The following is an 18748-nucleotide window of genomic DNA, read 5'->3' on the forward strand; positions in this document are numbered from 1 at the left end:
GGGGGGTAGACTAAGACAGAAAGTCAAGTGTTCAATTGATTGTGTTGAGCTTGTGCTTAAGGACCAGGATTTGTAGTCATCGGGCGTCGGTGCCGGTTCAGATGTGCCTTTCACCATAGCTGTGCTTGTCATCGTTGGATGAACGGTGTTATTGACGAAAGCGATGAATCTATGGCTGGCCATCCAACGGCCAGGGTCTTCTCTATATGAACCACCTCTTTATTACTTCAAGTACATACGACCACAGGGTGTGGAGAACAGGGCTTCCCGTCCGCTCAGCCGTACTTAAGCCACACGCCGGCCGGTTAGTAGTTGGGTGGGTGACCACCAGCGAATCCCGGCTGTTGTATGTTTTTGGTTTTGCTTTTAATTAGCTTGATCTCTTGCTGCTATTTCATCTCTCTTCGTACTCTCTTCGCCTCCGGGTTAACAAAAGAAGTGGTGAGCTCCATGAGCTGAAGGTTTTATAGAGTGAGAAGCGGAGATTAAGTGTCGCACCAACTGGTTAGTGGCAGTCACGTGTCACGAGAGATTCAAGGAGGATTCCATCTTCTCATTCAGATAGAGCTGTCGTTCGACTTCAGTCCCATATCTGCTCTTACTCTAAAGGTTAATCTTTTTCTTCTCATCACTTGCCATAGACATGGTCATCTAAACATAGTCAATTGCAATGTTCGACATCTCGCGTAGTGTCAAGCTCCGCTCCAGTGGCGTCTGACCATAAACAATCAACATACTCTACCATCTCACTACCAGACTGCACTTCTTTGGAGGTCCTCTATCCAGACTTGGCTGCACTGACTACTTACTTCAAAGAAATTCCTCCTCATTTTTCTTCCTCTTTTGACTTTCCCTTCCCGTCAAACTGGTTGAGACTTCTTCCATGCTATTTTCTCATACCTGATAGATCGCCCTTAGCTGCTTCACAGGTCGAAATGGGATCAGAAGATCTGACAGATCCAGATCTCAGAGCAGCTATTGAGGCTTCGCTGAGAGATGTTCAGGGCCCTGGGGCACATTCCACTAACGAACGCCAGCAAGATGTTGTCGACCTCACTGCAGATTCAGATGATGACGATGACGATGAATTGCTTCCTGTGAATCCCAAATCCAAGTCAGTGATCAGCTCTAAAATGGAGAGCAGCGAGGCTAGCGATGATGAAGACTTGAAGAGAGCGATTGAGTTGTCCTTGCAACAGTCTGAGGATATTGAGGAAGCTCCCAGTGACGCGAGAAACTCACGGGTTGGCGATAATAAAGAAAGTACCCAACCTGACAAAAAAGAGATATCAACAGCAGAGGTGAGGCCTTCTCAGTCATCCGGTATACTGGGATTAAATCGGAAGCAAATGGAGGAAGAGCGTCTCGTACGAATGGCAAAGAGGAAGGCAGAGGACACTGGATCCGTCGATCTTCGTCAAGTGAAACACTCAAAAACAGAGTCAAGTTCATCAGTACGGCCAAGTGATACTAAGATCTTCTCGACGGCATCGATTGCCAAACATGCTGTTCCTCCCAAAAACACTACCCCACCAGCAGCAAGACAGTTACAGTCCCTCCAACCTTCTCGTAAACCTGGTGTACAATTCCCAAAGGGTATCGTCAAGAAAACACATGCACAGTACTGTCCGCGAATGGGCGACGACATTACGATCGAGGAGGTCTTCCAAAAAGACGATCTCGAGCTGGCCGTTCTGAGCTCGTTCATCTGGGACATGGAATGGTTTTTCTCCAAACTTGATACAAAACATTCTCGGTTTCTTCTGGTAATGCAGGCAAAGGACGATGCTACAGTGAGATAGCCCGTGCTGGATCTATGTACGCTTTTGCATGGACTATCTGATGACTGACCGCTTTTCAAAATCAGAAACGTCAATATGAAGCCGAAACGGCCTCCATGCGCAACCTACGACTGTGCTTCCCCCCCATGGACGGGCAGATAAACTGCATGCACTCAAAACTGATGTTGCTCTTTCATCCGGAGTATCTCCGAATTGTGGTCCCCACGGCGAATTTGACTCCATATGACTGGGGTGAGATGGGAGGTGTGATGGAAAACGTGCGGCATAACGAGTCACTTCCCTCATGTATCATCGCTAACACACCTTCAGAGCGCTTTTCTCATTGACCTCCCCCGAAAAAGTAGTACTCTGTCCTCTAGCGATTCAAAAACTGCATTTTTGGAGGATCTGGTCTTCTTCCTGAGCGCAAGCCGCCTGCATGAGAACGTCATTGCCAAGCTCGGGGACTATGACTTTCGCGAAACAAAACATATCATGCTCGTCCATACCATGTAAGACCTCATCATACTATAAAAAGATATAGACTGACGGAGGAGAAGTGGCGGATCACATATCGAAAACTTCTCGAAGACAGGCTTCTGTGGATTGGGCCGTGCCGTGAAAGCACTAGGACTAAGCACCTTCAAGTCCATCAGCATTGACTATGTGGTAAGGTCCCTCACTACAGCGATGATGGGGGCGGTTTTGCCTAACTCCCACAGACATCCTCCGTGGGCTCCCTAACCGATGAGTTCCTGCGGTCAATATACCTCGCCTGCCAAGGTAAACCACCTTGCCTACGCAAACTGCCTCCAAACAGCTAAACAAACTAAACCACAGGCGACGACGGCATGACCGAGCACGCCCTCCGAACAACGAAAACCATGCCAGCTCGCCCTCCCACCACCACAAGCTCGATCCTCCTCAAACCCGCCGCCGAGGAATGCAAAGATCGCTTCCGGGTCTACTTCCCCTCCCAGACGACCGTCGAACAATCCCGAGGCGGCCCAAACTGCGCAGGCACCATCTGCTTCCAGCAAAGGTGGTACGAGGGGCCCAAGTTCCCCAAGCATCTGCTGCGCGATTGCAAGAGTCGCAGACCGGGCCTTTTGATGCATAACAAGGTGCGTGCTTGTCTTCTTGTCTTGCCCCCCCCCCCCCTTGAATCCAAGTATCACGAATATGGAATATGACAATATGAGAATAAACTTCGCTCATATCGGTCTCCGCGGGCGCATCTAGATGCTTTTCGTGACGCCCGACGAACCCATTACTCTGCCGGATACCTCCCAATGCCAAGGATGGGCGTATGTAGGCAGTGCGAACTTATCCGAGAGCGCATGGTGAGCTCCTACTCCCCCCCCCTCTCAAGAAAGATCGTGAATGAACGAGCTTAACAATGTCTCTGCCAGGGGCCGCCTCGTCCAAGACCGCGCGACCAAGCGGCCCAAGCTCAACTGCCGGAACTGGGAATGCGGGGTCCTCATCCCCGTCCGTGCGGAAGCGACGGCAGAGAACCGACCAAAGGAGTCAGAGTCGAAGCCAGTGGACGGCTTGGACAAACCGGGCGAAGGTGAAGTAGAGAGGATGCTGGATACGTTCAAGGATACTGTTCCCGTGCCGATGAGGGTGCCGGGGCAGCGGTACGGGCCGGGCCTGAAGCCGTGGTTTTTTTGATTAAGCTGAGGCCTGCGGGTTATTGCGAGAGGGTTGAAGGGTGGAAGTTGAATTTCATAGAAACATTCCGTGGTCATGGAAAATGAGAACGCTATCTATTATGTATCATGCATCATGCATCATGACTTCTATGTATGTAAAAAAAAGGAACAAGAAACAGACTTAACCAACCCCGTGGCCATATGAAAATGAAATGCCTTGCCTTGCCTTGCCTTGCCTTATTGTTCCTCCTTTCCCACAGTCTGTCTCTGCTGCTCAGGTTCCCATAGAACCACTCATCCATCCACTGTTTCAATTCAATTCAATTCCCTTCCTCTTTCTTCTCCTTTCCGCGAAAACACCCCCCGAACCTTCCCCCCGACCCATGCAAGCCCCCCAAAGAAATAGCCCATGCCAAACGACCAGCGGCGGACGCGCACGGTGTAGATGAAGAAATACACCAGCAGCCAGTTGATGATGACAAAGGCGAGGAAGATGCCGAAGCAGCGCCACTTGTCGTCGGCGCGCACGTTCAGGGTGGCCATGTACTGCTCGCCGTTGGCGAAGGGGCAGTACTGGCAGTCGGCGGAGGCGTCCGGGTTGAGCAGGTATCCGGCGGCGGCGATGTTGGAGACGAAGTTGTCTGCGTAGCGGGCGCAGGAGGTGCCGGGGGGCGGGTGGAAGTGGGTTGTCTCGGAAGGGGCGCAGGTGATTTGCACGGCGGGGAAGATGGAGGAGATGACGCCGCGGAGCCACCAGGTGACCGGGTTGACGTAGTACATCCAGTATTTCCAGAAGACGGGGTAGTCGCGGTAGGGGCGGACGATGCCGTTGAAGAGGTTGCACATGACGAAGAAGAAGGGGAGGACCTGTTGGATGGGGTGTTGATTTAGTATCTGGTGTATGGAGAGGGGGGAGTGACGGGGAGGGGGTGCAAGGATAGGACTTGACTTACGTTGGAGATGACGGTGAAGGAGGGGGCAAAGGCGCAGATCCATTGTCCCCAGCTGGCTTGGAAGAGGAAGAAGAGCATCGACATGAGGAAGACGTAGCCCGCGGTGCTCGAGTCCGTGGGGAATCCCACGGGGTAGTACCACAGCAGCCAGTAGATGACGCTCGACACGATGGCCATGGGGATCTCGCAGACAACGTTGGCAGTGCAGAAGGCGAACCATCCGTAGATGCGGCTGGGGTACTCGCGGGCTTCCCAGAGCGCGCGGTTCATGTAGAACTTGGGCACGATGCTGTTGAGCACGATGGGGGGGAGCAGGATGATCACGAAGCACGAGAACATGCGGTCCTGCATGCTGGCAATCGAGTTGCCCAGCATCCAGAAGGTGAAGCCGTTGAAGATACCGATGATGACGCTGACGAACAGTTTGCCGTAGTAATACGACGGGTCCCGCCAGTACTGCTTGAAGATCCTCTGGGTGAGGAGCAGCGTCTGCGTCGTGGTGGGCGCGGCGAATTCATACGGGATGTTGTTCTCCGTCACGGGGATCTTGCTGCGCTCTTCCCTGATCTGCTCGATTTCGTCAAGGATTCGGCGGTTCTGCTCCGAGTTCCTCCATTCCTCGTTCCAGTCGACCTTCCTGCCGTCCTTCGTCGTGGTGGCCTTGGCGGCCGTTTCGAGAATGAACTCGGCCACGTTCTTCGAAGGAGGGCAGACGACCCCGCGATCAGCGAAGTAGCGGACCACGTCGCGGCCCTGCGGGCCGACTGGACCAAAGTAGAAGGTGTTGCCACCGGGATTCAAAGCCAGGATCATATCAAACTGCTGGATCAACATGGACGACGGCTGGTGAATGGTGCACACAATCGCCTGTCCGGCTTGTGAGAGCTTCTTCAAGAATCTCACGATGGAAAAGGCCGCTTGGCTGTCGAGACCACTAGTGGGCTCGTCGAGGAACAACAGGAGGCTCGGCTTGGCAGCGAGCTCGACCCCAATGGTCACGCGCTTCTTCTGCTCGACGTTGAGAGAGCCGATGATGGCATCCTGGATGTCGTGTAACTCCAGCAGGTCAACGATCTGGTCGACGTAGTCGAGCTTTTCCTGCTTGGGGATATTTCTGTCCTGGCGGAGCAAGGCGGAGAACTCTAGGGCCTCTCGGATGGTGGCTGTGTTGTCGTGCAGATCCATCTGCTCGCAGAATCCGGTGCCTCGCTGGAAATCGGCTCCAAGCGGATGGCCGTCGACCAGCATATCACCGGTCACCACGCCCATCTTCTGGCGCTGAGCCAGGGTGTTCAGCAGGGTCGTCTTCCCCGCTCCCGATGCGCCCATCAGAGCAATCATGATGCCAGGCTTCGCGTAGCCGTTGACACCATTCAACAGCTTTCTCGTCCCGTTGCCGTAGGGAACCGTGTACTCGACGTTCGACCAGGTGAAGATCCTGTCACTGGATGAAATACGATTGAAGGCACCGTCGTTGGCCGCTGGCGCCGCCGCCTCCCCGCGTGATAGTGCGGCATGGTCACCGGGTCTGGAGACTTTCTCTTCATCGTTGCCTTGGTTGTTCTGAGCTGCGATTTTCTTGGCCCGGTTCGACCGCTTGAAGACCAGTGCGCCGCCGCCGCCGCCCACGAAGGAAAGGAACTCAGCAGCCAGCACCGTCACGATCAGATAGAGCACGGTGAACGCGATAACGACCCCAAAGTTGCGCCACAGATGGCTCCTCGTAAATTGGAACGACTCCTCCAGGTACCGGGTGCCGGAAACCCGTGGCTGACCCAGCTCGGAACCTGGGAGGGCACAGCCTTGGTACCTCGGGTCAACGCCGGGACCCTGGGGCACCAGCTGGGATGGGGCACACTCCAGAACACGATCCGAAAATTCGTTTGCCAAGACAGCTTCGTAGCTGTATGAGATTGGGTTCACGTACAAGAGCCACCCGAACCAGATGGACCCGTCGATGAGGCCTTGCTTGGGGATGACGTAACCGACGAACAGGACGAGCACGTTCAGAGCAATACCAGCGAAGCGGACAGCATCATCAATCGTTGGCGAGAGCGCAGCGAACATTCGGTACAAGGACGTGATGGAGAAGGTTGTCGTGTACACGAACAGGAAATAGATGAAGAACTTGGACGCGCTCACATCGAGGCCGGACATGAAGTAAACGATGATTGTGAACGGCACGACCATACAGAAGATGGCAGGAAAGTCCACGACGACTCGGGCGATCGATACGGCGGACGGACGGTAGAACGCATACTCCTTGTGACGCGCAACGATGCCCCGTCCACTGACGGCAGGCATCAGCTCCGTCAACTGCAGCCAGCCAAGGAACAGAATCGAGAAGAAGAGCGCACCGCCGCGGGAGAAGGCGCCACTGGTATCGAGAGCTTCGCCGTAGAACAGAGACGAGACGATCAGGGCGTTGGAGATGATGATGAAATACTTGGTGTAGAGCGAGGTCTTGTCGCCCCACAGCAGCCAGAATTCACGCCGCACGCAAGCCAAAACCTGACGGACGAGCGAGACCGTGTAGCTGGACTTTTTCGAGACCGTTTTACTCTTGGCTGGAGGATGTTAGGGCCAGGGGAGCTTTGCAACTTGGGGGGGCAAGTCGGTCCACTTACATTGAGCCACAGTCTTCTGGAAGCGGCGGGTATCCTCTTGGTTGGTGTCCTGCAATTTCTTCTCATAGCCGGATACCTCATTCCAGATACTTTTGTAGGCATCGCTGTTCTTGAAGACCGCCTCGAGCTCTTCCGCGGTCCTGGGGGTCGAGGCCTCGCGACCGGGCTGGAACTGGCGAGCGTTGGGATCACAGAGGGAGGTCAGAAAGTCAGCGGTTGTACTAGCCAGTTGGTTAGCATCAAATTGTCCTCTCGTAGAAAGATGAGTGAGAAACGCGAAAGGCATACGATTGTTCTGGGCAGTAGAAGCCGAGGTTGGTAAAATACTCGCGAGCTTCGTTGGCCGGCCCCTGGTAGAGCATCCGACCCTCATCGATCACCAAGACCTTGTCCATGAGCTCATAGATACTCTCTCCTGCCTGGTAGAGGGTGACGAGAGTGGTACGCTTGCTGACATCGGTCATGATTCGAAGCGACTTAGCATAATCCAGAGCCGTGCTGGCGTCCAGTCCTCTGGTGGAATTATCCCAGCAGACGACGGAGGACTTGGTGGCCAGGGTCTCGGCAATACTGACACGCTTTCTCTCCCCTCCCGACACCCCCCGCACGAACTCGTTGCCGACGAGCGTGTTCTTGGTATGAGTGATCCCAAACATCTTCAGCAGCGCGTCGATGATGATGGGGATGCTGGCCTTGTCGTGCTTCTTCGTTTTGTTGATCAAGGAGAACTTCAAGGTTTGCCAGACGGTGAGGGTCGGGAAGTGCTGGTCATCCTCTGGGTTGTAGTTGACCTCACCGCGGAAGTGCTTCAGTTGCTCGTCCGCGGAGAGACCACCATAGCTGATCTCCCCCTCCACACCCGCGAAGGCCGCTCGATCGTTGGCAATGGTCTTCAAAAACGTCGTGCAGCCCGCGCCTGGCCGGCCCAGAACCAGCATCATCTCTCCCTCCCGGACAAGACCGGTGAAGTCGTGCAGCAGTTCCCGGACGGGGGGCTGTCGGCCAAAGCGCAACTGCGGGATGAGCCCGGAGACGATCCGGTAGAGATCGGGGCCGAAGGTGCCAATCACGGCATCAGGCAGCGTACGCACGAAGGAGGCGCCCATCTGGACCCCCTTGACGGTGACCTTCTTGAAAACCACGCCGACCTTCTTCGCTGGCTCCCCTGCCGTCGTTCTCCGCTCGAGATGTCCGCCCATCAGGAACTCGTTGAGATCGAAGTCGCTGCCATAATCGCCGTTGATGGTCGACTCCTCCTCATCGATGGCTTTTTCTTCGTCACGCGCTTGGCTGGCTCGTCCTGACGCAAAGGATCGTAGCCGATGGGCGTCTCTGGTGGCTGACTTGGTTCGCCGGAGGCTGAGTTGGGTCAGTTCTCTCCTCATCTCCTCCAAGTCCTCCATGGCGCCCCGGCGGGAGACGGGTTCCCCTTGATCCCGTTCGCCCCATCGGCCCGCCAGACTTAGCTCGGACGAGGTTGCTGTGGTCGAAGATTCGGCATCATGACTGAAGTAGTCAGTCTGGTGGTGGTGGTGGTTGTCCATTGCTGCGTGTATGGGCACTTCGGGTAGACGAGAACCATCCGTCATGGGGTGATTTGTGGTGATCTCTCCTGTTTGTGATTATGGATCGTAATAGCGTGTCTCAAAATGGAGATTGAAATATTATATTCAGAAAGCAGCCACAAAGTAGTAGCACTGATCTCGACCTTGAATGAGAGGAGAGGCCGTGACACGTTACGGATATACAAAGAAGTCGTATAATCAGAAGGTGATGGGGATGAAGATGATGATGAAGGGATATGAGACAAGGTTCAAACCCAATTCACTGATACTCTTCACCTCTTGACGAGGCCGTATCTGTTGGTAGGTTGACACCAGGAGGGGGGAGAGGGTTCAAGAAACAGACCCGAACAACAAGAAGTAGTTGGGAGGAGAGGACGATGATGGAGGCGTCATCGCATGGAGTGTTTATATATATATATCCTCCATTGCAGATCCAGATTCTCTCTATCTCTCCTCCAAACTCGGAGCTCACGATGAAGGGAAAAAAAAAAAAGTGGCCGATCTTGACTGATTTGTCAGGGTCCGCAACTGAAGCTAAAGATGGACGGAGTTAACGAACCAACTGCCGGGCAGAACTTGCATTGACAATCATCATAATCATCAAGAGTCAAGAGTCAAGAAGGAGAGAGAGTACGAGGTGGAGCAGATCCATTTTTTTCCCACTTTTCCCATTGCATTATTATTTCTCTAAGTGATTCTCAGTTCACTCTTTACTACTGACTCCCTAGTGAACTTGTCAGACTTGTCAGACTTGTTAGTTTGACTCATGATGAGCCATCCACGTTCTGACACCACGAGTCAAGTGACCTTTCATTGGCTGACATGGACGGCATACTGGAGTAGACATAAGACATACTAACTCAGGAAACATTCTTATGATGATTTGTACGCTGTTGAACCCTTGAGATTGAGAGTGGTGAAGGTGGTAATACTCTGGAGTTACTAGGAACATGGCTCTGCAGAGTGCATCCTTCATACTCGTCTATCAAGCAAGCAGTGCTGATTGGTACCATGCGATTTTTGTGATGGCATCAGATTCCGACCTAGCTAGCTAGCTCATATGCGAGCAATGTGGCTTTCCTGCTTACCACCAATCGAGATGGAGTGGGTGATTAACAATCCAACCCCATCCTGAATCATGGAGCCGAACCCAACGGCTGACTTGTTGAGGAACGAGAGGCACACCAAAGATTATAAATCGGCGTCTGGATAGTTGATACCTGGATACCCATGATTGCGGAAACCAGAATCAAAAGTCGCCGAAACCCCATCGGCATTCGGGTTGATATTCGACAGTAGACTCGAGTTAAGATTGTAGAAGGTAGAACTAGTGGTTACTAACTTACTGGTTAGTTGGTTAGCCCGAACTTTATGCACGATGCATGGTTGATAGCTCCATCGTCTGTGTCAATTTACTCCAGTCAGTCCTAGTAGTAGTTGTATGCATGTATGCATGTACTTTGGAACTTGGGTTCCAGTCCATCTACACCCTATCAAGAAAGCTTCATATATTCTACTCCGTATACATCATTGGGATACATCACAATCCAACAGCATTACTTCTTCTCTTTCCAACTACACCGCTTCTACCGCCACAGAGGTGTAAAGTGATCCATTCCATTGCCCAGTCTCTCTAAAGAAAAAAAAAATAAAAATAAAATAAAATAAAAAAAGGTGCCATCCTTCTACTCTGTAGTGTTGATGTACATACAGAGTACATAGAGTACATACATAGGTATATCTCCAAGCCGCGCTCTGTCATCCGTCAGACGAATCATTATTAATCGTGATGGAAGTCTTATTTGGGAGTTCATGGAGCTCGCTTACCTGTGGGGGAAAATTTCCTCATTTACCCAGTAGTTCGTACGTACTACATACTCCATACTCCATACTCCATACGCAATCTCATGAGGCTGATATATCAGTCTATATTCATCCCAAGTGTCGGTCAAGCACCGAGGCTGTGTCATGTCGCTCCCCCCTCGACTATGGTTTGCTCCGCTAGACGCCGCATTCACATAGGGCATTTCTGGAATCGGGATATGTGAGCCCATAGCCGCCAGAACAAATCCGTATAATCGAAGCAGTCAATTAAGATGAGAACTGACTGGTTCCGGTGGCAGAGTCACACATCATCCTGGATGTTGCCTACGGAGTAGTAGTCTTCCTCTGCGTTCGGTGGGCCCACTGGCTCGCCAACGTGCTTGGGTTCTATCCGATCAAACACCGGGCATCCTGCAGCAAAATAGAGCTTTCTAGACGATTGACTGGTCATCTCCGGGCCTGGTGAGCGGATATTCCAATAGTTCCATCTCCGACGAGGTTCTAGCCGGTCGATCGGAACGCCTGGATGTGCCAGTTGGGTATCATAGAAGCTGATTTCTTTTTTCTCGAAGCAGTATTGGTCCCACTGCTGATGTGTATCACATCACGTCCAGCGGTCCAGGAGATTGTCTGGACGGGACGGCGGGGAAGGGAATCCCTCTTCGTCTGCCAGCTCAGCCTCTTACTCTGTAGTTTAGCAGTAGTCAAGCTTGTATTTGGGTGCCTACTGCCTAGGCCATGATCAGCCCCCTGGCCCCATCAGTCTCATCTTGCAAATCCTTCAGCTTACCAAATCCAGAAGATCGGTACTTCCGGGTGACCATGCCGCTGCTGCAACCGGCTAGTTCCAGCGTAACTTTCCAATCTCGCTAGTCCTTCCATATATCCACCAAGCAGAGAAGATCATCCAGGTTCAGGTTCAACAAACCCGTTGGCCTGAGGACATTGGCCGCGTTGCTTTTCGTTGAGGGGTGACCCTTTGGCCGAAACTCCCGCCCAACCGGTAACACCTCGACGGAACATGTCAACCATTTCAAGACGACGCTGAGAAGTCCTTGGCCACGTCCAGCCAGGTTACAGGATGAAACCAATGCGGTCATGGAGACGGGGGCGTGGGGGCTGTGTGCTATACTTCATCGAGCACGATAATCATAATCCATCCTGTCTCAACAGCGTACCCGGATAATAGCTCTAGCTCTTGACTGAGATACTCCGAACCAAGGACCCGGGAACTTTTCGACACTTGGACTCTCTAGGAGTGCCGCAGTGAGAGTGGTTATTTGGGGTACCGTACCGAGCTCTTCGCGTCTCGTTCGATATTGGCTCTGTTGCTCATGGCTCTTGGGTTTATCATTTCCTGGAGGGAGATAAACTGAGTGTTTTTGTTGTTAACCATAGACTCGATCCATTGGGAAAGACAGGGGGCACATTGCTGTAGTCTGATCAATAGTTGGAGTGTCAAGGGATAGAGACATTTCACACTTCTCGAGTCATGAGTATGTGGCCCTTACACATTCTTTATAACAGAGTGATCTGTTTATGATCATGTGTGCTCTGGCCTCTTGGTTGATATGATCTCTTTTAATCAATGATGTAGCTCTCGTGTATACTCCTATAGCAGGAAGAGGAACAAGCTAACATCCAAGTCAGAATATGAGGTGCCACCTGTTAGTCACTGATCTCAAGAATATAGCTTTTGCATCAGGTGAAGAGTCTCAGATAAACGGGATGTTAGTTCTCATATATTAAAGCGAGATCTCCATCGTTGAAACCCCATGGTTCATCAAACCTACCATGTAGCACCTCAGTATCAGCATCACAGAAATCTGCTCCAGGAAATATCAAGAACAGCGATCAACAAAGCCATCATGTATCCCCCACCTGACTCGATGATTCTACACAGCAACCCATTTACTTACTGGCTCCTTCACTCAACCATTTACTTAAGTCTGTAACACACCCGTCCAGCTCTCATCTGACTTGAAGATCTCCATCTCACCTGACTCCCCGACAATGAGCAAGCAGTTGACCACACCCTATTTTCTTGCTTCTCTTTCAAGGCTCTTCAAGTATGTCAAAAGCTGTCCATTTCCGTCTTATCTCTAACCATGTCAAGTCTCTGCGAGAGTTCCTTGACCTTATGTGTTCTACCTTTATCATCATCGCGTGTGGATACACATGACCCCATCGACAAGCGCTCAGATCGGACCTTGGGGGAATCCGCGACAGCATTTCTCGAACCACCGACTACAATTAAAAGTGCCACCACGCCACCGCGATGCCGCCGATGAGCAGTCTCGCAGCTCCTCCCCCAGCATTCCCCCACCCGACTGCCCTGGTCCGAACACAGAAGGCACCCACACCCGGCGATGGCGAAGCACAAGCGCCTCAGGACCCCAATCTGACAAACCCCCGACTTCTCCTGAACGGGGCCTGCATCTACGAGCGGCGATTACCCGGCAACGCCTGCATCACAGCGCACGTGCAGCGGCTGCAGCACGGGTTCTACGCGAGCCCCGCCGTCTCCGAGCAGGACTACGACCACGTCGACTTCCTCGGCATCAGCTTCGTCTTCCACTCGCCCAAAACCCTGGCGCACCGGTTCAAGGCTGCTATCATCCGAGCGTCGGTGCAGGGCGCGCCCCGGGCCGCCTCCCCGGCGCACTTCCCCCACGGCAACCCGCCAGACGACGCCCCGTGCTTTCTGAGGCACGCGCCACACCTCATCTACGGGACCGTGTCGCCGGAGACCTTGCAGTGGAATTACAGTCTGTCCGGGTCACTGGGGATTGCGGAGCTGCCGCTGATGGCGAGCCTGTCGCCCGCGGGCGGGATCAACGGCCGGTATCGCCGGTACGAGATGATGCGAATCCAGGGCTCGGCGCGCACGCTGAGGAGCCCGCGCGCGGGTGGGTTCGACACCGACGCCGGCGAGATCGTCTGGTCGCTGGAGGAGAACAACCTGCAGAGATCGGGGCTGCCACGAGAATTCACTTTTGCCATGCTGATCCACAAACCGCGCGCCGACAGCCGCGTCGTCTTTGCGCTCGAAGTCGAACCTACCCTTCAGTCATGGTGTGGCAGCTACCCGGCCTGGTGGTTATCTCTGCCGCAGTACCGGCCTCTGCGTCGGCGGGCGGTGGATTTTCGAGCGCAGGTAGGACAGCGCTTCGAGCCCGTCACTTCGCACAGGGGGTTCAACTTTGCCACCTTGGCAAGCTCCTTTGATGATTATGTGCGCATGCCGGGGAAGAGATTCGTATGCAGTGTGAGTTTAGACTCCCTCCTCCCACGTCTCGTCCAAGATATGCAAGTATTCCAGCCTCTTGAATCGACAGCACAGACTAAAATATAGCGGCGGTAGATCGCACCTGACGAAGCCCTGCTGCAAGATGTCAATGACCCTCAACTCATCGACCGCGACCACAGTCACAATCACAATCACAATCACGATTCGGATTATACCACCGTCAAACCGCACCGGGGCATGCCACAACTACCCTACCCGGCGCACACAGACCACACGGAGACCTCCGCCGACACTGCCGCCGCACATACACCAGCAACAGCACAGTCCGCGAAGACCCGCGCGCACACGCTCAGATCCAAACCCAGCACATCAGTCCCAGATCCGCAGCCGCAGGCACAGTCGCCACACACCCTAAACGTCCGCGTCCACCTAGACAGTGCCCCCACGACGACAAGACGACGACCGCCGTCAGCATCGGCCTCGAAACGAGCACAGGCACAAGGACAGGCACAAGCACGACACAACCCCGGGACCTCAGCCCGCGATGCGCGGGGATCATTCCCTTCAGCCAGTTCTCAGTCCGCAGCCACACCACGCGCATCCCTGCGCAGAACAAGATCGAGGGAGTGGTTAAGGGGCGATTGATCACTAATCACTAATCACTAATCACCGATCTACTCTATCAACCACAGACGTAGACATGAAGACTTGCGCAGCCGCCAGGGAAAAAAAAAAAAAAAAAAAAAAGGGGGGGGGTTCAGTTCTGGCATCGCGCGCGCATTTACCTTGATTCCCCTGTCCGTCAATAGTCAATCCTGTACCTAAGCCCCATACCTAGTGTAGATGTAATTATAGCCCCCCGTGGCCCCGTCCTCATCACGCAGAATGCTTGTTTTCATCATGATTTCTGATTTTATGGTTTATATAGCCTCCAGCTGGATGGTGGATGGGATATGATAATCTCCAGCCACCAACATACTGCGTCTCAAGACTCAACCTTGATACATACATATACAGCAGGGACTCCAGGGCGGTCGGCTTGGGAGTCGACCAATCAGCGGCGCATCGGTGAGTTCGTGATTAGGTAATCTGGTCTAAGACTTGGAGGACATACGTAGTACTCCGTACTTACTACTACTCCCGTAGGGTAGTAAGTAGTAGTAACTACCTTACCTTACTCTGTAGTATGATATCATTCAGATTAGAAGGGTTTAGTTCCAACCAATCCAAGGGTACTGGCGCTGAAGAGGAGGAGGAGGAAGGTGGTGGAGGAGGAGGAGGAGGGAGATGGTGAGTGAGGTGGTATCTACTATCTACTACTGTGTATGTAGGCATCATCGGGTTTCGGTTTTCCTTGAGGTTTCAACGTCGTGAGGGTCGAGAACATGTGGACTACATAATACTATCTTACTACCTAGGTACTCCGTACTATGTAGTACATAGTTCATTGACAAGTACCGAATCATAGATCAACAGGTGGAATGATGTCACCAAGACCATCCCTACGAGACGACAGAAAACACTTTGAGCACCGGTGTTTCAGGCTTGGCCATTAATTGAAACAAGTGTTATGGATAAAACATCGACCTGCCTCCCTCCTGGAACCACAGGAAGCATACACAATGGTGCAGACGGCGGGGGAAATATCAAATGAGGGCATATCGGAAAAAAACAAAAAAAAAAAAAAAAAAAAAACCAGTGGAGAGAGAAATCCTTGCTCTCGACTACCATGTACACCAGAGCACGCTCCCCCGTTCGTTTGAAAATAACAACAAGGGATAGGTATAATAGCTGAACAGGACAAGGGAAGGACGACAGAAAAATCAAAGAGAAAAATTGACAGATGACCACCCAGACCGAACCACCCAAACCGGACCATTGCTCATAATCATGTAAAGACGGTGAAATCCTATCCCAAACGAGAAAAGCCCCTCCGAGAAAGCGCAGAAGAATATAGCCAGAAACGATTGAACAGACGGAAAGAAAAAAGAAATTTGATGTGCATCGTATCGTCGTTGAAGATAACACAACAAAACAGGAAAGAGAAAGCCACCGGTATCTTCTCTAAGAGCAGAATTCCATCCGGATATCATCCATAACGTACGCATATGCAGAGTGTCTATCCCCAGATCGCCGCCCTTTGGAGAAGAGGAATGAAATAAGGGGAGAAACCGACGGAGAAAAAGAAAAAAGAAAAAATAACCAGGGTAGTCGTTAATAATAATAATAAGCAAAAAAAAGGGGGGGAGAGAAAAGGAGGAATCAAGGAAACGGAGATTGAAAAGTAGAAGCCGTATTATATCTGTGGCTGAGCCGGAGCAGCCGTCGTCCATGTCGAGACAGGGTAATTCGTATGCGCCGCCGGAGCAGTAGCTCCCAGATAGTAATGAGGCCGATCACTTCCGGCATAATAATGAGTCGGCATAGGATTGGACTCCCGTCGAGGGATGCTCGGGTCAAACGCCGCCGGAATGCCGCGTTGTTCCAGCGGCTGCCCCGAAGTTCCATCCATGTGTCCCGACAGGCTGAAGCTGTTCCCCCGCGAGTAGGTGCCGGGAGTGGACGGATCGATGGGAGAGGTCATGTCTGTGGCAACACTGCGAGACGAGATCGAGGAGTTTCTGTAAGCCGAGACGCTGTGGTCGGAAGTGGATCGATTGCGTTCACTCAGCGAGCTACCAAGGTTGGTGTTCAGAGCGGACGGCATTGAAGAAGACAAGGAGCCCTGGTTGACCGAGTCGAAGCTGGTGCCATACTGAGCGGGTACTTGGTTGGCCGCTCGGTAGTGGGAGTAGTCCTCGCTCTTCGGCGGAATCTGGGTGGGCGCAGAAGGCGCAGGCAGATACGGGTTCGAGGCAGGTTGCGCGGAGATCGATGCCCCCAAAGAATATCCGGAAATGGGTGCAGTTTGTGGTGCATGAGAAGCGGTGTAGGGCGCCGTGTGCATGTAGAATTCCGGGTGAGGATTGGGCATGCCGTATCCCGGGGGTGCCATCAGCTGCGGGCGATATCCATACAGGGCATGAGACGGATCATTCGGGTTCTCCATTGTGCCGGTCTCCAGATCATCGATTGGTGCGCGGAAGCTCTGCTTCTGAGTCAGCTCCGCGCGCGGACGGATGTATCGCAGCGACTCCACCATCGATGGCGGATTCAGGGCGCCTCGCATCACATCTTCCACACTGTAGTACGATACTAGGTGATGAGTCACACCCGAGACGGTCACGCTCATCGTTTTCTTCACCAGTCCCGAGTCCTTAAAGCCGTATGAATCGACCAGTGACCCGACCAGCGCCCGTTCCACGTCCGATTGATGTGATCGATCCCCGTACGGTCCAGCTGTCGACGAGGGCGAATACGACCCGCCGTTGCTGTCCTGCCGCGGATAGGGCTCCCCGGGCCGTGTAGACGGCACTGGTCGTCGATTCGCCTTCTTCATCGCGCGTTTCTTCTCACCGGGAGGAAACGGCTTCTCCAGCTCCCGGTAGACCAGGAAATTGCCCAGGATCCGGCTAGGACTCCATGTTACCCCGTCCGTCCATCGCTTAATCCCGGACGAGTTTTCTTCGTAAATAAACACACTGCCGCTCCGGACGAGATGGCTCCTTTCCCGGTCATGGGGTCGACGAGGAACGTGGTGTAGAACGCCTGTCAGACACGCTTCGAACAGAATCAAGGCATCCTGTGTCGTGGCGACGTATCCCGAGAATGTGGGCTCCAATACCGCCGTGGTGCCGTTCACCATCTTTTCTCTTCTTTTTTTTTCTTATTATTTACCCTTTTCTGGGGGAGGGTGGGGAGGGTTTCGGTATTGTATGCGCGTGTGAGTGTTGGCTCTCTCCTTATCTGTTGGATTCGCGGATGTCGAGTAGGTTTGAACCTAGATGCCAGGGGCCGCAATGGTAAAATCCAAATCAAAGTTGAACCACTGCTGGTCAAAGTTTCCGAGCGATTCAAGCTAGGATTGGGATATTCCCACAAGTTAAAAAGGGGGAGAAGGAGCAAATTGCGCGACTGCTTGAAAGGGTGACACTCTCTGAGTTCAGACTGACGTGAATGAAGAAGCTATCGGGAAGAGGGGGAAGAGAGAGAGAGAGAGAGAGAGAGAGAGAGAGAGAAGGAGAGGGGTGGGGAGAAAGAGAAATCCAGAAGAACGGAAGCTCTGGAAGGTTAAAAAAAAAAAAAAAAAAGGCGAGAGAAGGGGGGTGGGTGAGAAAGGATGACGATGAGTCGTCCTGTCGTCGTCGCTATAGTTGGGTGGTCGTGGTAGTCGTAGTCGTAGTCGTAGTAGCAGTAGTAGTCGAGTAGTAATAGTAGCAGCAATGACACTCCGGGGGCGCAGGGAGTGGAAGCTCAGAGCTCACACGGCCAAGGATGAACCGTAGAAGAGGATCAATGGGTGCCAAATAATAAGCGCGAGACAGATTGGAGATAAGTAAGTGAGTAGTAGGCTAGTCAACAGTAGACTAGACTAGCAGTAGTAGGCTAGTAGCCCAATCTTTCTTTTTTCCCCCTCTCTGGACTCTGGACTCTGGAGAGAGTTTAAAGTCTACCAAAGTTTCGACTTCTGCAACCCGGATCTACGCCTAGCACGGACCCAGTCTCGCTGTAACTAGGAGGCTAGGAGTAGTAGCAGCAGTACTCCGTAGGCTGGAGTAGCGGCAATACGGTAACTGGTAACTGGTATCTGGTATCTGGTAACTTCGTAGTCTGTAACAGCAGGAAAACGCCTAATAGAGTAAGGTAGGTAGGTAATAGTTTGAAGAACTGTGTGGGCGTACTCTGTAGGTCGGAAGTCTGTATAGGATCGTTGTTTTGTTGTTTTTTTCAATTTCTCCGCGAAAACAAAAAAAAAAAAAAAAAAAACCGATGAAAAAGAACGACGTGATCGATCTGAAGACCCAAACTGGGGGAAGAGCTGGAACCCAGGCGATGATTATTGATGACCCAAAGAGCGAAAAGAGAAGACTGCACTGGAAGACAGCCTGGCCAGCTAGCAAAAGTTGGGTCGACTGGAGCTCTGCTCTTCTGCGTTCTCTGGTTCTTTGGTTTCTTTTTGGGAAGGGGGATGTCTGGAGGTTCCACGGACA

General features: G+C 52.5%; 4 protein-coding genes across 4 annotated transcripts, besides 14 other annotated features; 2 read left to right on the plus strand and 2 right to left on the minus strand.

The window, feature by feature from the left end:
• Positions 1 to 935: 935 nt before the first annotated feature.
• On the plus strand, positions 936 to 3458 carry ACLA_095990 (uncharacterized protein; the record flags this gene model as incomplete). Its single annotated transcript, XM_001270091.1, has 8 exons — positions 936 to 1793; positions 1868 to 2059; positions 2112 to 2293; positions 2342 to 2450; positions 2504 to 2564; positions 2622 to 2905; positions 3024 to 3124; positions 3194 to 3458. 8 exons carry the CDS (start codon positions 936 to 938, stop codon positions 3456 to 3458), a joined length of 2052 nt encoding a protein of 683 aa, XP_001270092.1.
• Positions 3459 to 3652: 194 nt separating this feature from the next.
• Positions 3653 to 3677: a microsatellite.
• Positions 3653 to 3678: a microsatellite.
• Positions 3679 to 3754: 76 nt separating this feature from the next.
• atrF (ABC drug exporter AtrF) lies at positions 3755 to 8608 on the minus strand (the record flags this gene model as incomplete). Its single annotated transcript, XM_001270092.1, has 4 exons — positions 3755 to 4306; positions 4393 to 6959; positions 7020 to 7240; positions 7308 to 8608. 4 exons carry the CDS (start codon positions 8606 to 8608, stop codon positions 3755 to 3757), a joined length of 4641 nt encoding a protein of 1546 aa, XP_001270093.1.
• Positions 8609 to 10219: 1611 nt separating this feature from the next.
• Positions 10220 to 10257: a microsatellite.
• A 195-nt stretch (positions 10258 to 10452) lies between these two features.
• Positions 10453 to 10482: a microsatellite.
• A 2204-nt stretch (positions 10483 to 12686) lies between these two features.
• ACLA_096010 (uncharacterized protein) lies at positions 12687 to 14303 on the plus strand (the record flags this gene model as incomplete). The annotated part of the gene is made up of 2 exons (XM_001270093.1): positions 12687 to 13676; positions 13773 to 14303. 2 exons carry the CDS (start codon positions 12687 to 12689, stop codon positions 14301 to 14303), a joined length of 1521 nt encoding a protein of 506 aa, XP_001270094.1.
• Positions 14303 to 14327: a microsatellite.
• Positions 14328 to 14383: 56 nt separating this feature from the next.
• Positions 14384 to 14405: a microsatellite.
• Positions 14406 to 14901: 496 nt separating this feature from the next.
• Positions 14902 to 14942: a microsatellite.
• Positions 14943 to 15323: 381 nt separating this feature from the next.
• Positions 15324 to 15352: a microsatellite.
• Positions 15324 to 15353: a microsatellite.
• Positions 15354 to 15954: 601 nt separating this feature from the next.
• On the minus strand, positions 15955 to 17403 carry ACLA_096020 (camp independent regulatory protein; the record flags this gene model as incomplete). Its single annotated transcript, XM_001270094.1, has 1 exon — positions 15955 to 17403. One exon carries the CDS (start codon positions 17401 to 17403, stop codon positions 15955 to 15957), a length of 1449 nt encoding a protein of 482 aa, XP_001270095.1.
• Positions 17404 to 17741: 338 nt separating this feature from the next.
• Positions 17742 to 17775: a microsatellite.
• Positions 17742 to 17800: a microsatellite.
• Positions 17801 to 17921: 121 nt separating this feature from the next.
• Positions 17922 to 17978: a microsatellite.
• Positions 17979 to 18326: 348 nt separating this feature from the next.
• Positions 18327 to 18360: a microsatellite.
• Positions 18361 to 18499: 139 nt separating this feature from the next.
• Positions 18500 to 18524: a microsatellite.
• Positions 18525 to 18748: the final 224 nt, after the last annotated feature.

Source organism: Aspergillus clavatus, genomic scaffold (genome assembly GCF_000002715.2).
Source record: "Aspergillus clavatus NRRL 1 1099423829804 genomic scaffold, whole genome shotgun sequence".
Lineage (NCBI taxonomy): Eukaryota > Fungi > Ascomycota > Eurotiomycetes > Eurotiales > Aspergillaceae > Aspergillus > Aspergillus clavatus.